This window comes from Rhipicephalus microplus, chromosome 9, assembly GCF_043290135.1.
Source record: "Rhipicephalus microplus isolate Deutch F79 chromosome 9, USDA_Rmic, whole genome shotgun sequence".
Classification (NCBI taxonomy): Eukaryota; Metazoa; Arthropoda; class Arachnida; order Ixodida; family Ixodidae; genus Rhipicephalus; species Rhipicephalus microplus.
In genome coordinates, this window is record NC_134708.1 from 23,959,563 (window position 1) to 23,979,768 (window position 20,206).

At 44.7% G+C, this 20,206-nt stretch overlaps 2 protein-coding genes across 3 annotated transcripts in view; one reads left to right on the plus strand and one right to left on the minus strand.

The window, feature by feature from the left end:
* Positions 1 to 20,206, minus strand: part of LOC119164927 (uncharacterized) — a 423,059-nt gene that overhangs the window by 32,182 nt on the left and 370,671 nt on the right. The window lies entirely within an intron of this gene.
* LOC119163609 (uncharacterized) lies at positions 1,541 to 5,951 on the plus strand. 2 transcript variants are annotated; one of them, XM_075873325.1, is made up of 3 exons: positions 1,574 to 1,677; positions 1,814 to 1,923; positions 2,961 to 5,951. In XM_075873325.1, exon 3 carries the CDS (start codon positions 2,961 to 2,963, stop codon positions 3,519 to 3,521), a length of 561 nt encoding a protein of 186 aa, XP_075729440.1. In that variant the 5' UTR covers positions 1,574 to 1,677; positions 1,814 to 1,923; the 3' UTR covers positions 3,522 to 5,951. The 2 variants fall into 2 exon arrangements, with proteins under 2 accessions (XP_037271541.2, XP_075729440.1); XM_037415644.2 differs by lacking the exon at positions 1,814 to 1,923 and having other exon boundaries at positions 1,541 to 1,677.

The window sequence follows — 20,206 nt, forward strand, 5'->3', positions numbered from 1 at the left end:
TTTGAAAAACTAAAGAGAGACGTTTCTTATGCTCAAAAAAAACATGAATACATGTTTTTAGTTCGGTGTTAGAGGTTGATAAATGAGGTGATCGGAAGTTTTTCGGTGTACAACGCTTGCAGTCTTGAAACCGTCTATAGTGAAACACAACATAAAAATAGGTACAGGCTCCTCCCGCAGTACTGCAGCATGCTTGTCATTCTTCTGTACGACAAAACAATGATTGGCGATTTTTGTTCTAACAATAAGCACATTTTTGCTGGTAATGCAAACACTACGCATATTATGTGTAGTATTCTGTCGTTCCTTGTTAAAACGTTACGTTTCCCAGAGGAGAGAAGCCGGAGTTCTCAACGAAATTAGCCAAGAAGTAAAATTTTTCGACCGAAAACTACCGAAATGAACACGAGCCTGTATGGGCAAGTGACATGCCTGAAATCCATGAAATCTGCCTAACGTCAAGCTGACAACCGATTGTAATTCAGTAGCACATTTCTCCTGTTGATCACCTTACGGCTTTCTGCTCTCCCTTAGTAGAGTACATCGTACTCTAAATCGTTAACAACTTTTTCTACACACACATTTATTTTAGACTGCAGTCGACTACAATAACTTACATCAAAGGCAAAAATAGAAGCAAAATCTAGTATATTTCTCTAGAAAAGCACTACGTATTCCAGCGCAATTTGTGCTGTAACGTGGGAAATGTAATTGAACCTAATAATATTCTCTCGGTTTTTACAACCCAAAACAATGATATGGTTATGAGAGACGTCGTAGGGGAGGGCTCCAGAAATTTCGGCCTTAGAGTCCCTTACCGTATAAGGGAATCTAAGGTCGCATATGTTTCATACCAATGAATAACTTCAAGCAAGGCTGTCCCTAATATTAGTTCGTATGTTTTTATTGTATAATTTGTTATTTGTGATGCTTATACCGGCCCGGCAACAGCCTAGTTAAGTCTGTAGTGTGTATAAATATATAAATGAATAAATTAATAAAATAAATAATTCACGTTATATAGATCCCCTATGTTCTAAAACACTTCGTATCAAAACGGAAAAGCCCTCTGGACAGTACTGAAAAAAAAATGAGGGTGTCCCCCAAAAGGACGTCGAAAAGATAGTCTCTTCAGAAGGACCGCGGACACTGAGCAGCAATGTACTTTGCATTTTTTTTAACATTTCTGTTATTCACCGGCTCAAGTCACACACTGTGAAATATGCGGCCTGTGCAAACTGAGGCTCAGGTGGAACAATCGCAGTCACGTAAGCCGACCTAACCTAAACTGTAACATCATCACCTCTACCATCTTGTACCGCTCTTTGTTCTGTCGACTACGCCACGTCTCTGTGTCTTGATTTCATCCGTAGTTTCGGTGGTGATAGATTGCATCACACACGTGCACTTGCATGGCAATATCTGCAAAAGATAGGCCGCAGGGCCACGAGCCAACGGCGAGTCTGATAACTGCCCCTCTCTCGAAGTCGCTATGCAATCAACGCCGCTCGTACACACCGCCTCGCAGTGCTCTGTAGCAGATAAGAAGGAACTTATCGGTCGACCCATAAACACGAGCGGACGTGCGAAATGTTGTACGGATATGCTTGCAGGTGAGGTACGTCAGAGCTTCGTAACGCCGGACCGGTTCAACTACGTTCGACGAGCCGCTTCATGGTAGGTGCCTGTCATGTCACCGACTTAACGCAGACGTATGACGACACAGTAATTGAGCTATAGCTGTAGTAATACTCATAAGAATGCGTAAGGAATGCGCTTGCCCTTCAACAAAAGCTTTATTTTTTTTTCGCAGACGTCCACAGATAAAGAGAACCTTTCACATCCCTACGTGTCCAGAGCTTCAAATCTAGAAGGGGAGGTGGTGGAAGGCCGGTTGTTGTGGATACGAACGCAGCATTTTCTGTATGTTATCTCTTCTAATTTCATTATTATGACCACTCGAGCGTTCAGTATTAAAGATAGTGATATACTAACGTATATGAATGACAGATGAACAAAGAATATGAGCAAATGATTGAACTAGCAATTAAGCGTAGAAATATTAAAGTGAAATGAATATTCGCTACATAATGCACGCTTTCGCAGTACAAGCCTCGACAGATTACCCTCTTCGTGTCGCTGGTAATAGCTCAGAATCAATGCGAAGTTCTCTTAAACTTGGGCTTCTGTCAACCTTAATATCTACATTGCACACATAATCGGTCACCGAGCGTTGAAGATGTCGACGTCCTTGAAGAGAAATTGAGGTCTATGCGACTACAACTTCGATTCAAGAGCGTCATCATTTTTTTTTTTTGCGTTAACGCTAAATATACTGAGCATTTTTTTTTTGTTTACACAGTCTTGACGTCCACCGGTCGTACAAAAATTTGTACAGCGTTTGTTACGGGACTCTTTTGAACCTTTTCATATGTGGCGGTCACACCCCGGCAACGCCAACTACCCAAAGAGGCGGCCTTTTCGCATCCTTGAAACAATCGGTAAAAGGTTCTCAAGTAGAATGAGCTACATTTAACCTGGGGCAAATTCGCTTCACTGTTTTGCACTCATGGGCCCCGAGCCAATCTTTACAAACCTTTTATTTGGTCTCGAAACGATTGGAAATTCTTCATCACGGAGCTTGTATTTTTGAAACCTCCACCACCTTAGCATGTGTAGCCCCATGTGAATCACGCGCATACACCTGCTAAAATTGGCTGTTGCAGTTTCATATCATGTGTATACATGTTCTACATGCCTCGAAGCATGCCACATGTGGAAGATGGTCTTCGTTACAGTGGATACACTAGTTATGTCCACGGGGTTACAGGATAACGCGCTTCGCTTAACCCACAACATCAGCCTTACGGAGTACGTCTTATACAAACATTAACTGTGTCTAAAGTTAAAGTCTATGTCACCATAAAACAAAAAAACAGATAACAACTATTCACTTTCAGATGCCCCAGCTCATATCCTGGCCATGTCTTTTCATCCTGCTGCCCATTGCGATGATAGACTTCGGGGACTGCCAGCTGTACCGCCGGCTTCGCCTGGTACCACCGATGAACGCCACCGCATTTTGCCCTAACATGGCCGCTGCTGGAGCAGAAAGTTATACCAGGACCTTCTGGTTTTTTCCCAATGGCAGCCGTGTCTTGAACGGTGACCGAACCGTTGTCGACGAATCCGTTGGAGTCCTAGACGTCATCGACCCCGCCAACGAAGACCTGGGCGTGTACAAGTGCGTGTCGCTCCGAGGTTCCAACACGGCTGATGCCAACGCCACCATGGCCTTCGTGGAGATCTACAGCGCCCAGAGGAGGTCATTGACGGAGAGGCTGTGGATCGGAGGTCTGGCGGCAATGTGCGTGCTCGTCTTAGTGTTCTTCGTGAGCCTCGTAATGAAATACCGGTACAGACAGCCGCCGGTCGAGAAACGTGGAGGGGCCCCCGTGGGTGCGACATGCGGAGTAGTCAACAAGAGATTCGAGATCGAAGAGATGTCAACTGTTTTCTAAAAGGCCTCTCGTCTGACGTTCTCTGCTTAACCGACCAGGGCCAAGTCAGAGTAGTGCCTGTGTGGCCAGCTCTGCCGGTGGGCCTCGAAGGTGACGTTTTGGTGCTTATTCGATCACCTGTTAACTTAGGTGAACAACATGCTCTAAGGAAAAAAAAACAATGCGTGTGTCACTTTTTGGTGAGTCCTGACATGTGATTATACGATGAGTCCCGAGTCCTGACTTGTGCAATATATAACTCTCTTTACACAGACAGGTTAATTCCCTTTTTTACCCAAGTTTTTTAAGAGAGAGTTCTATAATATCCACATAAAGCAGACTTGTTTGTACGAAAAGAGTCATACAGGCGCAAGCCAGTACTCCAAAAAAAAAAAGGGTCATAGGATTCTTTGTTTTTTCATGTGCAGTTTAATCACACTCATGTCCACATGATCAGCTCTGCCACTGGGTTTCTTTTGTGATGTTTTCGTGACAGTTTATTGGTTCGCTAGCCTATTTAGGGGAGAAAAGTAAAAAAATAATACTCCTAGCGCTACTTAGTGATAGTATTTCTGATATTTTAATACTTCTTCTGTTACTCATCTATTTTTGTGTTCTTTATCATGCGCTACCTGTTTTTTTTTTTTTTGCTTTTGCACTACGCTATACTTCACAAGGAATCTTTTTTTTTTTTCGTTTGAACATTATAACAAGACCCGTGCTCACAAAAACGTCCCAGGCAAAAAAAACAAATATCGCAAGGTAATATTTCTGCCAATCCTAATGCGCGACATATTGCTACGAAGCAATGTGCGAAGCCAATTGACCAACGGGGAAAACGCACTTACCAAGGTGAAACATTGCGAATACGGTCCCGGAAAAACTTTCAAAGCGCATGGTTACGTCATTCGATTCAATTATTAACAGTGCAATATACATGGCGGAAACGCAATATGCAAAAGGTTAGAGATATACGGATGTTTATTATTAGCCGACAGGCGTATATTCCAAATAACAATCGCGAGCACTGAATCGAATAGAAAGTGAAATGTAATCAGTTTCCGCCGAATCACTTAAGCTTACAACGGATCACCCATAGCAAGAACCTTAGCGGGTCGCAATCTCCGAGGCACTCGTACGTAACGGGCCTTGTAGTCACGTGCAACCTACGCTGCACATCTCACGGCGCGCTTTCACTTCGGCTTATTGATGGCGCAGTAGCTGGCGCAGTTGGCCTTGCAACACATATTGTTGGCGCAGTCACCGTTACTGCTGCAACTCGGAAGAATCTTCAACAGTGCGCAGACATGCGGCTTTTGCACGGACGCAGGCAGGCATATCTTATCTGCAACACGAGACACGAAAGACAAGCTGCAATCCAATATTCGTGCTTATAAGCTATTGGAATGCATAGTTGTAAATACAGTCAGTAATCAATGTAACATGCTTTAGTGATTCAGGAACTCAAGCTTTTTTTATGGTGTCACTTAAAAGTTGACACAGCAGGCAGGGGAAGATACCTGCCGAGAATCTTACGAACTCTTGTCATGTACCCGTTTCGTTTGACTAGGATCTACAGTCAACTAGTAGCGATAACCATGCACAGTGTTTAGGAAGTAACGCAACTATGTTTTTTTTTTAATCTTAGAACCCAGTGCTGCGGTTAGTTGAAATGTGCTATTTGTGTCGTAATAAGCATTACTACCGCTTAGACAATGCATTTGAGAGAGATTGCTACATTCTACTGACTATGTGCCTTTTGTACTACTTAGTTATGACAATCGGCCAATCGATCAATTACTTTAGTTTGTATTATATCAGTGATGACTAATTATTATCACGAACAAAAACACCAGTACGAAACCAATTGGGCACACTCTGCACTAACTTGATTATTTCACGTAGTACAGTTACCTTCATATGTGAAATATTTGTTTCTGTTGTTCTCGTCGAGAACAGTTACACTTTAACAAGTGAAAGTGCTTGATCGTTCCAGTGTGCGGGGTATATCTGTGCTTGTGCTGCTACATAAAGAAAATGCCGACCCGTGACGATACTTCGTAAAAATGAGAAAGAAGTGTCAATTTCAGAAGATTATAAAGTATATATTGATTACATAGCTGTTCATCATTCCATGTTTGATGCAGTCTCAGAAATGCAGAACAAGCGTAATACACGAGTACTTGTATACCAATAGTAACATCTCGGCCTACAACTAATGAAATGTTGTGTGTGTAGCACGTTATAAATATTAGTTGCTGTATTCAGCAACTGAGGCGCTTTAAATTAGCCTCTCATCTCCTAATGTCTTTAACTACCTGCGTAGCTTTGGCCAGATGTCAATGAGCGAGCTGCAACGGTAGCAAATAAATGTTTTGTGTTTTAATATTGACAATGTCATGCTTCGTATTGGTATTTAGCCCAATAAAACCGTCTGTCTGTTATTCACAAGATTTGTTACAGTGTTACTAACATTAAAAATGAGTGTTAACGCCCACTGACCCCCCACACTCACCGATTTGTAATCACAAGGCTCAGAAATGCAAAATATACTGTAATTTATCTCCGTATTACATTTCATTAAACCATTTCATCATTAAATAAACTTGACTGAAAATGGCGATTGCCTACTACTGACTTCCAGATTCACGTTGCTCTTCTAAGCATACAAGATTTTTTATCATGATAATTTATTGGTCAGAGACATGCACTCTCGTGCTCAAACTACTGCGGACAACACTACACAGTGTTGAAAGCGCTCAAAGCAAAAAAAAAAAGAGTTCTCTTCACAGCAATTCAGAAATGTGAAGTACATAATCTTCAGCTGTCGTGGTAAGAAACTAACCACAATAAGGTAGGAACGACGAAAAAGGCCCCGCTGCGGTGGTCTAGTGGCTAAGGTACTCGGCTGCTGACCCGCACGTCGCGGGATCAAATCCCGGCTACGGCGGCTGTATTTCCGATCGAGGCGGAAATGATGTAGGCCAGGGTGCTCAGATTTGGGTGCACGTTAAAGAACCCCAGGTGGTCTAAATTTCCGGAGCCCTGCACTACTGCGTCTCCCACAATCATATCGTGGTTTCGGGACGTTAAATTCCACATATTATCAACGACGAAAAAGAAGTGTGCGCTGTACGATGATATTGACCCGGTTACAGAAACGCATTCAAACAGGGAACGTGTTAACAACGTAGCCGGTTCACTGCATCACCGTCACAATTCTAAACGTGGCACGTAGCAGCGAGTCTTAATATACCGGCGACGATAAGTCACATTGATTGTTAAAGAATGCCAGAATATTGTTTCGTTGTTGCATTCACCCAACTATACACTGATCGAAGATCGTTGAAGTTTCTACCACCACGTAACCCACCTGGAAAAGCGGACACAGTTCGGCAGACTGAGAAGGCAACGAGCAACAGAGTAAACCCCGTCGAATGCATCGTGAAGAACGCGAACATCTGTAATATAACGCGTGTGTTTGGCGTTAACATCACACGCCACTTGTTTGGAGGGCCTGCTGCAAGCACTTGTAATTTGCTCGTAGCTCCGCACGTTTTGATATTCAAAAGTACATCTCAGGTCTTTATTGTCCTGGATTCTTGCTCAATACTCTCCCTTCCCTTTCTCTGATTTGACAACCAAGCTACCAACCGTATATTCCTACAATCTTTAGGTGAGGTGGTCTGCTTAGCGCCGAATCTTAAGAAAAGAACAGCCACCAACGCAGCTTCTCAAGAGTCACGACATCTTTTTTTAAACGAAGTTATTTATACTATACTTCGCTTCGAACATCAGGTGCAACTCTCTAAAAGTTACGCAAGAAGTTTAATACGCAAAACGTATCACTTAATACGCAAAACGTATTTGTTAGTATTTATTCCTAGCGATCGCTTCGTTTGCACTGTATTAGCTTCACTTTTTAATTCCATTTTCTGTGTAATTCAATGTCAATTATTCACTATGTTACTGCATACCATAATGTCTCTCCTCCTATTACTTTGTACGCAAATTCACGCTTCTTTTACGCGATCCTGCTCCTGTTTTTTTATTTTTTCTTAGTGTATTTTATACCAAGAGGTCTCATTGCAATGTTTACACTAAGGGACCTCTTTCTGTATACTTCTTCCTATATGTAGCTCCCCATTCGATTACGCTCAATAAACTGAAACAAGCTGAAACTCCGCGCGTATCACTCCAAGCACGAGCCTCCACATGGCGCTTCGCGACACCTGCAGAATGAAACACCAAGGAACCTCGTTTCAGAAAACAAGACGACGACAACCGATCCAGCCCTGTAGTAACAACCGCACGACGGGAATTAGTTACTTCTAAGATGCAAAACGTGCTCGTTTAGTACTGAGCTCAAGAACGAAAAGAACAATCTATTTTGTCAAGTAACAACACTGAACTATTTGTAAGTGCATACGCACCAACTGCAAAACGTCTCGCTAGTCTCTACAATGTTGCACCTGATGTGCGAAACGGAGTATAGACAAAAGCAAAATTTGTGTGTCCTATAAAAGCAAAAAAAAAACTATACCATGTTTGCGAGGAACACGCAAAAAAATCGCCTTTCTGTAGGGCCCTTTCTTAAAGCCTCTTGGGGCAAGTACTACAATCACACTTCTATGTTACCACTACGCCATAAATCAAAATTTTATTATTCGAAAAAGCGTGGTACCCGGTGACACACCCATTACATACTCGTATATAATTATGTGCTCTTCGTTAATACTGTGACTGGCGACGATGAGTAATTATGCCTAAGACTTTTCTAGTCGGTTGGACCATTTAACAATCCAATCGTTGCGCAATTAGCATTGTGTAACGGCTGGCTATTTCACATTTCTATGACACTTCATTACATATGTTAATAACACGATTCTTTATTCGACAAGAAGCGTGCATAGGGACTGTTGGCGACGGTGTTTCAAGCGCCGTTGTAGCTCAGAGGTAAAGTACTGGGCTACCAAGCAAATAATCCAAATTCGTTTCCAATTCCATCCTTGGTAGTTTATTTAGAAGCGAAGCGTCTTATGGTCGAGCTCTATCTGGTGTGCGGCGGGATCATCCTTGAACAACCATCTGTAATCAAAGCTTTGTGAAACTCATTCAACACACATTACACTTCCCCGTGGTCATGCAAGGCACAATTTATACGGTATGTTATAAATACTATGGTAATTCCAAACCAAACGTGTGTCTAATTTCATTAAGAAGCACGAACATGTAACCAATTAGTGTGGAAGGCTTCAGTGCCGCCTTGGGTTGAACCCACTGCTAAACAATGGAGCCACACATTTCAGCTTTCACTCGTTAATCATTTGTTCAGAGTGCATGCGCTGCGATTTTTTTTTTCTTAGCGAACTTCGGCGACTGTTAGCGTATGTATCTATCTAGCCACCTACGACTTCTAGCTCTCCTGGCCGCTTGGATAATGGTATCGATAGCGAACTTTGTACAACATAATATGTATATATTATGAGCATCTTTGAGTAGTCATGACATGAATATCATGGCATGTTTGTCATGAATGTCATGATTTACATCTTATGATCTTGCTGCTCTTGGAATGGTTTCGTTCGCATGGCTTGTTGCAAAAATGGTATGGTATGACATGATTGCATGGCGAACGCAAGCGATGGACCCTAACGTGAAAATCATGATATGCGTGTCATGTAACAACATGGCTACATGCCACGCTCATGATGCGCTGTCGGCCATTTCGTTAGCGTCACATATACCAAATTTGGTATTACGGTACGCGAATGGATGACGAAGGTATATTACTGGTGCAAGCATGATAATCATGAGACGCGTCTCATGTAAGAGCATGACAACACAGCACGCTCATAGCGTGCTCGCGGCTGTTTCTCTAGCTCCACATATACTAAATTTGGCATCACGTGACATGAATAGACGACGAAGGTAAACGACGCATTCAAACATGATAGTCATGACACGGAAGTCGTGTACAGCATCATTTACCTCCGCCTCTTAACGTTGTGCTGATTTTAAAGTGACACATCAACCTTCCTCGTTCGCGCTTCGCATATCATCGATTCCTACTGTACGTGGGATCTGCCAATTTTCTTATTTCGCGCGATAGCGACTACAGACGTACCGGACGTTGCGGCGATGGCGGACAACCACGTACACGGCGCCAAAATCGTCTCTCTTTGTGATCTCATAACAGCTTTGGCTGTAGAACGCCCAGCACGTACGTGGCGCAGAAGTTAGGCAATCCCCACAACTCACCGCCGATCCACGAACAATGAACAACAGTCTCGTTACAAGACGCTTGCTGGCGAAAAACAAAAAGTGCCACAGGTATTAGACAACATTATATCTATGTAATTGGCGGGCGCTAGTTCCGCGGGCCCGGATTATCGCAGTGGTTGTCGTAGGAGTCTCGGATAGGGACCCTCGCCGTTGTAAATGCGAAGCACCTTATGGCCGAGTTCAATCCGTCGCGCGGGACGGATTGAACTCGGCCATGAGCTGATTCGTCACGCATGCGCAACAACTGGCCCAAGTACTGCCAAAATGCCCACACGCGCTAGCGCGTTTCGGCCTGTGTAAAAGGTTGGGCAAGACGATGTGGCCACGGCGGCTGCATTTCCGATGGAGGCGGAAATGTTGTAGGCCCGTGTGCTCAGATTTGGGTGCACGTTAAATAACCCCAGGTGGTCGAAATTTCCGGAGCCCTCCACTACGGCGTCTCTCATAATCATATGGTGGTTTTGGGACGTTAAGCCCCACATGTCAATCAATCAAGACGATGTGGCCTCTCCTCCTTACAGTTCGCTCTCTCCGCAATAATATATACGATAGCGTCGGGAAACGACACTCCACACAAACGCGATGAACGCGCGTGCCCGTGTGGCGTGGCGATAAGCCCGTGTGGCGTTGTCCAACAAGAGTTCGGGACGCGAAACAACAACAGAAACTACAGTGAATTCACAGTGTGCTCCACTTGCAAATCCGCGGCAACATCGGGCAAGGTGCCCGTGATCAACGGAACTTTAAGTCGACCCAGGCTTCGCATGCTACTCATGGATCTCTTTAGTGAGCCCCAGGTTGCGGGATCGAATCCTAGCCGTGGTGGCCGCATTTTCGATGGAGGCGAAAAGAATTGAGGTCTGTGTCCTTACATTTATGTGCACGTTAAAGAACCTCAGGTGGTGGGAATTTCCGGATCCCTACGCTACGGCGTCTCTCATAATCATATGATGGTTTTGAAACAATAAACCCCAATTATTATTCTTTGGAGTTTGTGTATTTTTAGGGGCAAAGCTCCTTAGGGAGTTGTTGGTCTGTCCTTCCTCCGATGGTGTATGTAGCCACCAATGGCACATACCCGAAAGAACGGTCCTTAGGATGTCCGCTAGATGGTGGCACTTGTATATGATGAATACATGATGAAAAGATCCGAGATGGCTGTACTTGGAGTGTTCACTAAATATACGGACAGACGGATGGACATACAAGTAGACGGATGGACTGACGGACGCATGGATGGACGGACGGATGGAAAGACAGACAGAGAGACGGCCACACGAACAGACGCACGTACGGACGGACGGACAGACGGAAGAACAGGCGGATGGATGGATACACCGACGATAACACGGATGGACGGGCACACGGACGGACGCATGGACGGTCGAAAGCGAGAACGAATGGGCGGACGAAAGCGCGGATGGACTGACGAACACTTCGCTCCACCAATCATCATTTCCTCCGTAGATACGCAGCGATTTCTTTTTTTTTTGCATTTCAATAAAGAATGTTTACATTATAAGTCTATTTATGGATATGGGCACATTACGCAAGGGTTATAAACTTGTTTAGAATAATTTGTTAATGATTTAGAGTACAATGGGAGAGCATAAAGCCATCCTGTGGGCCTCATGCTCACAACCCACTAAACGAGATCCACTTCAAAGCTCGTAGCTGTGCTTAGAAAAATTTTATTTACAGTATGTACAAAAGACAAAAGCTTCATAACATTCCAGTAATAAGGCACATACACTTCGGCCCAGCTACGTACCTTGACCGACGTCACTACGTTACAGTGAAGACATCGTTGCTCTAATATACATGCCAATGTTGGCATACATGGACACGCGAACTCAATGCGATATCATTATACAATGGTACAACGGTACAAGGGATGGAATGAAAAACGACTTGTTACAAACGAAATCGCGGATAACAACTCACCGGGCGTTACAACAGAACTGAAAGTTGGGCTAGTTGGATATGCATGGTATAACTGTCAGTTCAAGCGCATGAATAAACAGAAAGGAAGAGAGGACAAGCGCAATTCTGTTTATTCATGCGCTTGAACTGACAGTTATACCATATCACCGGGCGTTGCTTAGCACCACGTCGGTAGAAAAATGAGTTGTATCATTCCGTGTTCAACTTTGACGAAAGGGCAGGGCCAATACCACAGAAACCGCGAGGAAGAAAAGGTCCTCAGAAAGGAACACGGCGATCTATTGTCTCATTCTCTCCAGTACCGGCCACAAAGACGCCGGCGGCAATTCGCAATTACGGGAGGCTTTCTTTAAAAAAACAGCTTTTTAACACACAGTACGGGGCAAGTAAAACAGCGTATTTAGCTACGCAAATATATCTTTTTGTACCTGGTCTTACTATCGAAACCTGAGCGTCCCGTTAAAGTTCACCAAATAATCAAACTAAAGCGCCAAGCCCAGGCCATTGTTTCAACAAATGACAATGGTCTTTTAGTTTTCCGCAATGCTACATGTTCTTTAGAAAAGAAAACACGCCTTAAGCTTGCAGAATACTTTAGCTCCCATCATAGAGCTGACCAACGCAGCTCTGACAGAGGTGAACGGCATCGACAGGCCGTTGGCAGGTGCAGGGTGCGAGTTTTTTTTTTTATTATTGATATGATATGTAAGGAGATGTTGGCGCACCATTATGGCGCCGGCTACTCCTTAGCCATTGATTGAAACTTGAACACGTATCTTGAAGCAAAACATACAAAGCAGTGCATGGAAAATAGAAAACTCAGGCACAGATATGCAAAGACACACTTATGCGCACATATCACAACATAATGGTAAGTAAATGTTCGAAAGTCAATGAAAGAAGTCTCTGGAAATGTCCCTCGTTAACATTCGGTCCACCAGCACAAAACAGCAGAGCACACGTCTGGTCCTTATAACGATGCATTCGCTCATATGTACACAATAGTCAACCCGTCATTTACTTCAAAACACACACGTGATGGGTGTCACATGTTACTGTACATAATAAGTACATGTGTTACAAATGAAAGTTTGTTTTTTCTTAATTCTTGTCAGCAATCCCGCTGTCTTGCAAAACACGTGTTAATGCTTTTAAAGCGTGTGACTGTAAAACTCCCGTTGGTCACGGGCGCAGAAGTTTTTTCATGCTAAATGGTCTGCGGTCCAATGCGAACAGTTCGGACTCAAGACGGCGTCTCGGCGTGTCATGATGTGGACAGTCTATGAGAAGGTGACATACGTCTTCATCTATAAATTCACATTCGCATTCGGGAGTTTCAGCTCTGCCGATTCTGTGCAAAAAATGTTTTGTGTATGCGGTGCCTAGCCTCAATCGGTGAATTAGAGCTTCCATACTTCTATCTAAAGCCAGCGTACTTTTGAATTCAATAAATGTATCGATGTGATATAAATCGCAGCTCTTTGTACTTTGATCAAACCAAGCAGTTTCGCTCATTCTGAAAGTTGTATTCTTTATAATACTGCGCAATTCATTTTTCGAAATTGGTAAAGAAACAGTAACGTCTTTACGATGTGCTTGTCGTGCTGCTTCATCGGCAGCTGTGTTTCCAGGAATGTTGCAATGGCCAGGTATCCATTGGAATTCGATCTCATGTTGCACCTTCTTTGCTTTGGTGAGCTCTTTCAGGGTTTCGTATGTCATACTATCACTTATTACTGTCCTCTTTGTACTGGAGAGTGATCTTAATGTGGCCTGTGAGTCACTGAAAAGTACCCATTTTCTAGCGTCTGCTACCGAGTTTATAAACTTTAGAGCATACAGAATAGCGAAGAGCTCAGGTGTTGTAGATGACGTCATGCGACATAATTTAAACGATTCCTGAATATTGAGCTGTGTTATGATAAATGCCGATGTTCAAGACGTTGTAGTACTTGAGCCTTCTGTGTAAATGTGTATGTACCCTGGATACCGCATGTGTATCTGATAAAGCGCTAGTTGTTGAGTAGCTTGGACGAACATGTCTCTCTTTCTGATAATGCCATCCACTGAGAATCCAATGCTTGGTATTGCAAGCAGCCATGGAGCATAGTCCATTTCAGAGCTCCCAAATTCATTTCTGGGTAATATATGTACATTACTCTGTACATCGTTATGAGCATTGCTTTTATCTCTTAGTAAAATCTCCAGTGCCAATGGGTGGTCCTTGTGTTGCGTCTGTAAGCGAAAAAAATGGCGGCATGTTTTAATTGTTCTCATGACTGGAAAGGGTGATTGTCGAGTCTCTGCTATGACAAGGCTGCTGGAAGTCGCCCGTGGAACACCTATGCAGACGCGCAGTCCCCTAGCTAATATTCTTTGAAGTCGCTCCTCTGAAGTGCGGGAAAGGCCGTCTAAGACTGCTGCAGAATATGCAACTTTTTGTCGTATTAAAGCATTGTGAACAGCAAGCATGGATGATACAGATCCGCCCCATGATGTCCCAGCAATTCTGCGGAGTATACTCACTAGCGTATTCACCTCGTTTTCGAGTTTCTTTATGTGAGGTGCCCATGATAGCTGCCTATCAAGTATTACTCCGAGAAACCGATGCGAGTGTCTTATATGTCTCGTCGAGTCAACATCTTTTCAGATTTGGCGAGGTATGGCGAGATGGCGGCGTCAATACGAGTTCTGAAAAACAAAAAACAAAAAAAACACCCAGTCAGCAACCGGCGGCCGATTCGGTGGCCGCCTCACCCCTCCAAAAGCGGGGCGATGACAACATTATTAACACAACAAAAACAACCGGAATGGTCGTGGGGCAATCGCCCGACTACATTCAACAACGTTACTCAACATTGCAGACTAAATAGACGCAAGTACCCACCACTACACAATAGATTGAACAAAAGGCATGCCGCAACTCTGAGATCATTGCAAACAAATACGTATACCACAGCCCGGCGATCCTACGTCTGTGTTACCCAAGCCTATACCCGACGGACGCGTGCAAAGTGTGCGGGGAAAGAGCCACACTGCGGCACATGCTTTGGGAGTGTGCCCGAAAGGTTAATGTAAGGCAGGAACGCATGTAAGGCAGGAACGAACCCCGAGGTGAACTGTTGCTGCTACCATAGAGTTTCTCAAAATTAAGCAGAGGGCACTCTGGCGCTGCGATCGTTCAGCGACCACGGGTATGATGGGTAGTACACACATTTGCCTAGTCTTCGTACTTGCGGGCGGCGAATCGTTCTTGCGGCTTCGTTTATTACTGGTTACGGTTTTGTTTTGAGAAAAAGAATGAATCCTTTTGAACTTAGGGACTTGATTCAAAATAGTAAGCTTAATAAAAGAATAAGGTTGTGAAGCGCAAACGGTGTACATTAGCTAATTTATGTTTTCGCGAAAAAACAGCTCCAAGCCACACGAACACACACGGAGCCAGAAGCAGACTAGAAGTACGAAAATTAGACAAGTGTGTACTACCCATCATTGCCATGCTCGTTGAAGCGCCGTGTGTTGCAACTCCCGTAGACACTAGCGCCAGAGTTTCCTCTAGTAAGTATTGTGGGAAACTCTATGGCTGCTACCACTATGTGAAAGCCGGGGCCGGGCGCCTCTGTGATCACTGCGGCGGATCAACTGCGTCAGCTCCGCCGCCGCTTGGAGGCGGCACTCACCAGCGACGAACTTGGCCCACCGGCAAGCTGAAGATGCCACCCGGGTCCAAAGACTTCGAGCGGTCACCTAAGGCACTGCCATCATCAGCGACGAAGGGTGGGAAGGGACAGGGGATAATCCCCTCTTCCCTTCTTCTCGCCCGAAGGAAACTGCTGTACTTTAACCCCGTATTCAGAAACGCTCCTTGACTTGAACTTGATCTCACGCGGGGGCCGGGCAAGCAAACAGTCATATTGCGCTCTGTATACCGTGGGGACAATTGTTTGGCGTGCAACCGATCCGATCTACTGAGTAACAGAGATAGTTTTCGCCTTTGAGCCATTTTAGGGAAAATACATGAGACCGCATGAACGTTTGTGAATAGAGCTTGCACTGAATGTTGTCATCCAGTGTAACGCGATGCAGGCTGCGTAGGCATAGCTTTAGGCTATGTACCCTATTGGTGGACAAAAATTTTGGGTAAAGCAGTGTGCTACCACCACCCAACAATTTCGAAGCCCCATTGTATTGTGTGGTGGTTTGGGCTAGTCGGTATAGGTGATAGCGCTCGTCTACTTGTCGCTTTGTCATCGTTCGCAGCTCTCGATATAACAAAATAACTGTATTGCATTCTTTATTTCGTATAAGCTTTTTCGTAGGCTTCCGTAATGTCATTGTGATCTTGCATACCCTTTTTTTTTTTAAATGTAGCTGCAAGAGGCCTAGTCAGGCAACTCACAACGTCGCCCTTCCTCTCCTGCACCACGACAGCCATGTATTTTTTTGTCAAACAAATAAAAGAAAATATGAACCAACACAAGCCACGTGTTTCTGCACATAATTACAGCAACCATCAAGTGCTTACTGTTTGGAAGAAACGAAAAAAATTTCCATCAGGATGTTGCAGGTGTTGCCCAAACTTTTTCTATGCAGGGGCGTAAATTTTACACTTACGATTTATCTCCGTGCGTGCCTACGATAAGCGGGGCACCTGACCAGCGGCGCATGGGTCATGGGTATAATTGAATTGAATTGAATTGCATCACGTTTATTCTCTTTACCCTTCGCAACGGGCGGGCATCAATCGCTGGATGAATACAAAAAGTACGAGCATGCAATCATAAAGAATCAGAAACGCAGTGCAACATTCAAACTGTCATCGTATCATCGTCGACAGGGCAGAGGCGACACCTTTCGAAACGGCCGTAAGAGCCGCGAGCTAGTCGTTGTTTCAGGGCGGCTCCAGATGGCGGTAAAACGCCGCGCGTCTCCTAGCACGGCTACAGCACGGCGATCCACTTATATCTTTGTTTTCGTTGCGTGAAGTGTCCCACAGTTCGAAGTGTTCTTCTTATTGTTGTTTCTCAGAAGAGCACTGAGTGTATCGCCAGTTTCGTTTTGTGGCGCGAAAAGCGTGCCGTCTGAAACGGATAACGTAGTACTGAGTTGGAGTGTACTAAAAACTAGTACACTGTAACTAAGTATGACTGCGGTAACAAATAAAGCGTATCTTTTTCCAGCGCTAGTCTTTAAGCGTGTGTCCTCGGAATTTGTTTTATATCTCTCTATCTCTATCCTCTTTCCGACTCCTTTTTCCCCGCCCCTGTACAGGGTAGCAAACCAGTTCTAGGTTAACATCCCTTTCTTTTCCTTTTATTTATTTCTCTTTCTCTCTCAGATAACACAGTAGGTCTCTCAACAAGCTCGCAAACATACTTGAAGTTTGATACTGCCACAATTTCACAGGGAAAACGGGAAAAAAAAGTATCTTTGCACAGCTTGCACTTTATAAATAACGCAGCGCTGAGTGACAGCAGACTTATCGGGAACCTGCCTGGTTCTGACTTTGTTAGGCTTTTACACTTCCGTCTGTCTCTTTCTCAACCCATGATACCTATACCATACTTTACGATACTATGCTGTGCTTTCTACCATGGCACGTCCGTCACGGTCGTGTAGCTGTTACCGTGCTCGAGTGCTGACCCCAAAATCACGGTTTCAACTCTGGCCACGGCGGTCGCATTTTGGTGTAGGCAAAACAGAAGAGACTCACATACTGTGCGATTTCAGCGCACATTAACGAACACCAAATGGTCAAAGTTTACATAGCCATACACTACGGCGTCTCTCATCATCATGCCACGATGTTGGGACGTTAAACCCCAGATATACTTATTATCTCCTATAGCACGTACGTGCTACAAAAGTTGGGTGGATCCCAATGAAGGAAACACATGGGCGGTAAAAACCGATATGAGGCCGCATATCTCTGCCTCTCAGCTTAACTGTGCCGAGTGCGCGGGCAGGGACTTAGTGCGTTCCGGTGCGTGATGATGATAATTTCCTATCTACGACGTGCGCCGAATCTTGCCCGCAAGTGTGGTGCCGTAACAATTATACAGAGCAGCGACATCAGTGTGTGAATTGTGTGTGTCCCATCGCATTGTTTCGCCACGCAACTTCAGTTATGCCTTGCTAAAGCTCCCATTTTTGAACTGGACATACATACCCGGTCAGAAGGGATGAGTCTGATGATTGAGTATTGTAACGTATAGTGGCTGATCTTGCGCCTCGTTATAGCCATTGTCACCCCGATTAAAAATCAGTAAAATCGTAACAGCGCATGACAACAAATTGTCATTCACCTCCTAAAGATGAATTCCACTTTGTATAAGACCATTCTATCCCCAATCCAAAACGAAAAATAAATTCATTGCGAATGTGCGTGTGCATGCGTACGCATGTGTGTTTGTGTTCTTTTTAAGTATTCAAAGTTAAAAGACCATCATTCCATCAATTATGTTTGAAATCCGTCACGAGAATTCGGTCGTACACAGGCACAACATAATTGATACGATTTCCCGTACAATTCTCTCAAACAAATGCCGTTGCCATTTTCATGTCGAAAACTCCAACGCTACGCAATATTCACGATGAGAGATGTTGACATCAGCAGCTCAACGAAAGCACGAGCGTAGCAAGGGCGCTGAACACCAGGCGCAACTTTCCCACCCCTGCTTGAAACAAAGTCCGGCTAATGTCACTGGAAGAAACGTATCATTAGTTGCCAACTAGGTATTTGCCTTGGAACAAAAAGAAGTGCTTATGCAACGGCAGGCACTTCACCTGTGCACAGCCCCATAGTTGTGCGCACAGGGGGGCGGGGGGCAGGTAGAGTGCCCCCCCCTTCTCTAGTCTACTAAGAGGGGGGCGCATAGTCAGCCCCTTAGTACTTACATTCACATGATAAGGGGGGGAGGGACATAATGCGACGAACCTTCACCCCCCACCCTCCCCCACCCCCACTCCCTCCCAACCCTATCGCACGCCTACGCACGGCCCTCTTCACAGATTAGTGTTTGGAACATCGTGGTACTGTGGGCGGAGCACATCTTTTTTTTTTTTCTTGGTTCTTGGGTTAGATCAAAGAACTCTGTCAGCAGTCTCCACACATCCAAATCCAATCAGAATAAGTTAGCGTCCAGTTCATTTAACGATGCCCCTTGACCGGGCCTCTGGAAAGCTGGATGCGGCGGCCTCCAGAATGCGACCGATCGAAACGGCCTCAACCGCTTCCGACCGATGTCCTTCGAGGGGTCCACAGTTCAATTAAGGGAGGTCTCCTCCGAGGAAGCTCGAGGAGGTGGTGGACAGATGAAACGGCCTCTTTCTGACAAGTCAAGGGCATGTAGCGGAATTTTTTCTTGGCGCTAAAAGAGTGACGGACGTGGAAGTGCGTTCATTTCCACAAAATGCGCACAGCGCGAAGGTTAATAAATGTCCGGTGAAGCAACGGGTGATGGGGATAGGTGGTTGCCTAAACCTACTGCCGGTTACGGTTGGCGACAATCTATAGCGATCGGAACCTACGTAAAGCACGGGAACGAAAGCCAATGACCACAAGTAATTTAATTAGCTGTCAATGAACGTCTGACCAAAAACCTCAGGTACAACAGATATTTGGAAAATGATCTGAGATGGTTAATGTCTTTTTACTAGTGCACCTCAGTTTACCTCAAGACAAAAGTATGTAATATCTGCGCCTTGTGGGTGCTTGCCTACGGGGCAGAACTCTGGAGGCTCATGAGTGCGGTTCAAGTGTAATTCTGGACGACGCAACGAGCCACAGAAAGGAACATTATATGTCTAACATTTAAGTATGCAAGAAGACGGCATAGTAAGACGGGAAGCAAACGTTCATCCAAGCCACCTTTGTCGAAATCAAGCAGAAATGAGCATTGCGCAGAGCTTGTAGCGCTAAGGCAAGATAATCACTTGTCATTTAGTGTAATAAAATCGATTGCCAAGAGAAGGCAAGCACGCGTGAGGGAAGCAGAAAGAGTGGTTGGCCCTTGAGATTCTGCAGTATGCTGGTACAACGTGCTCGTAGCAAGCACAGGACCGGGTTGATTGGTGAAACACGGGAGAGGCCTTCCCCATGCAGTGGGCGTAGTCACACTCATTATGACGAGGATGACACTCGTTATGACACTCATTACGACGAGTATTAGTTTAAGATTCCCGCGGCCTATTTGTGCCACATATCAATCACTTCATATTTGATAAAGCGTGTGCCGCCCTTTTTAGGCGTTATCTTTCAACGTACGAACCTTTAGGAGACACACTGGCAAAAAAAAAAAAAAAACTCGTATGAATTTGTACGAAGCCGATACCGCACTTGCTGACGTCATTTCAGCACTGTCCCCTGTTCCCTGTTATTGGCTACATTTGTCGAAAGTTGGCAGCCGGTGGCTATGAAGGTAACTAACCACAAGGCTTACGCTCTGTGGTAGTTTTTGTTTACGCATCTACGTTAC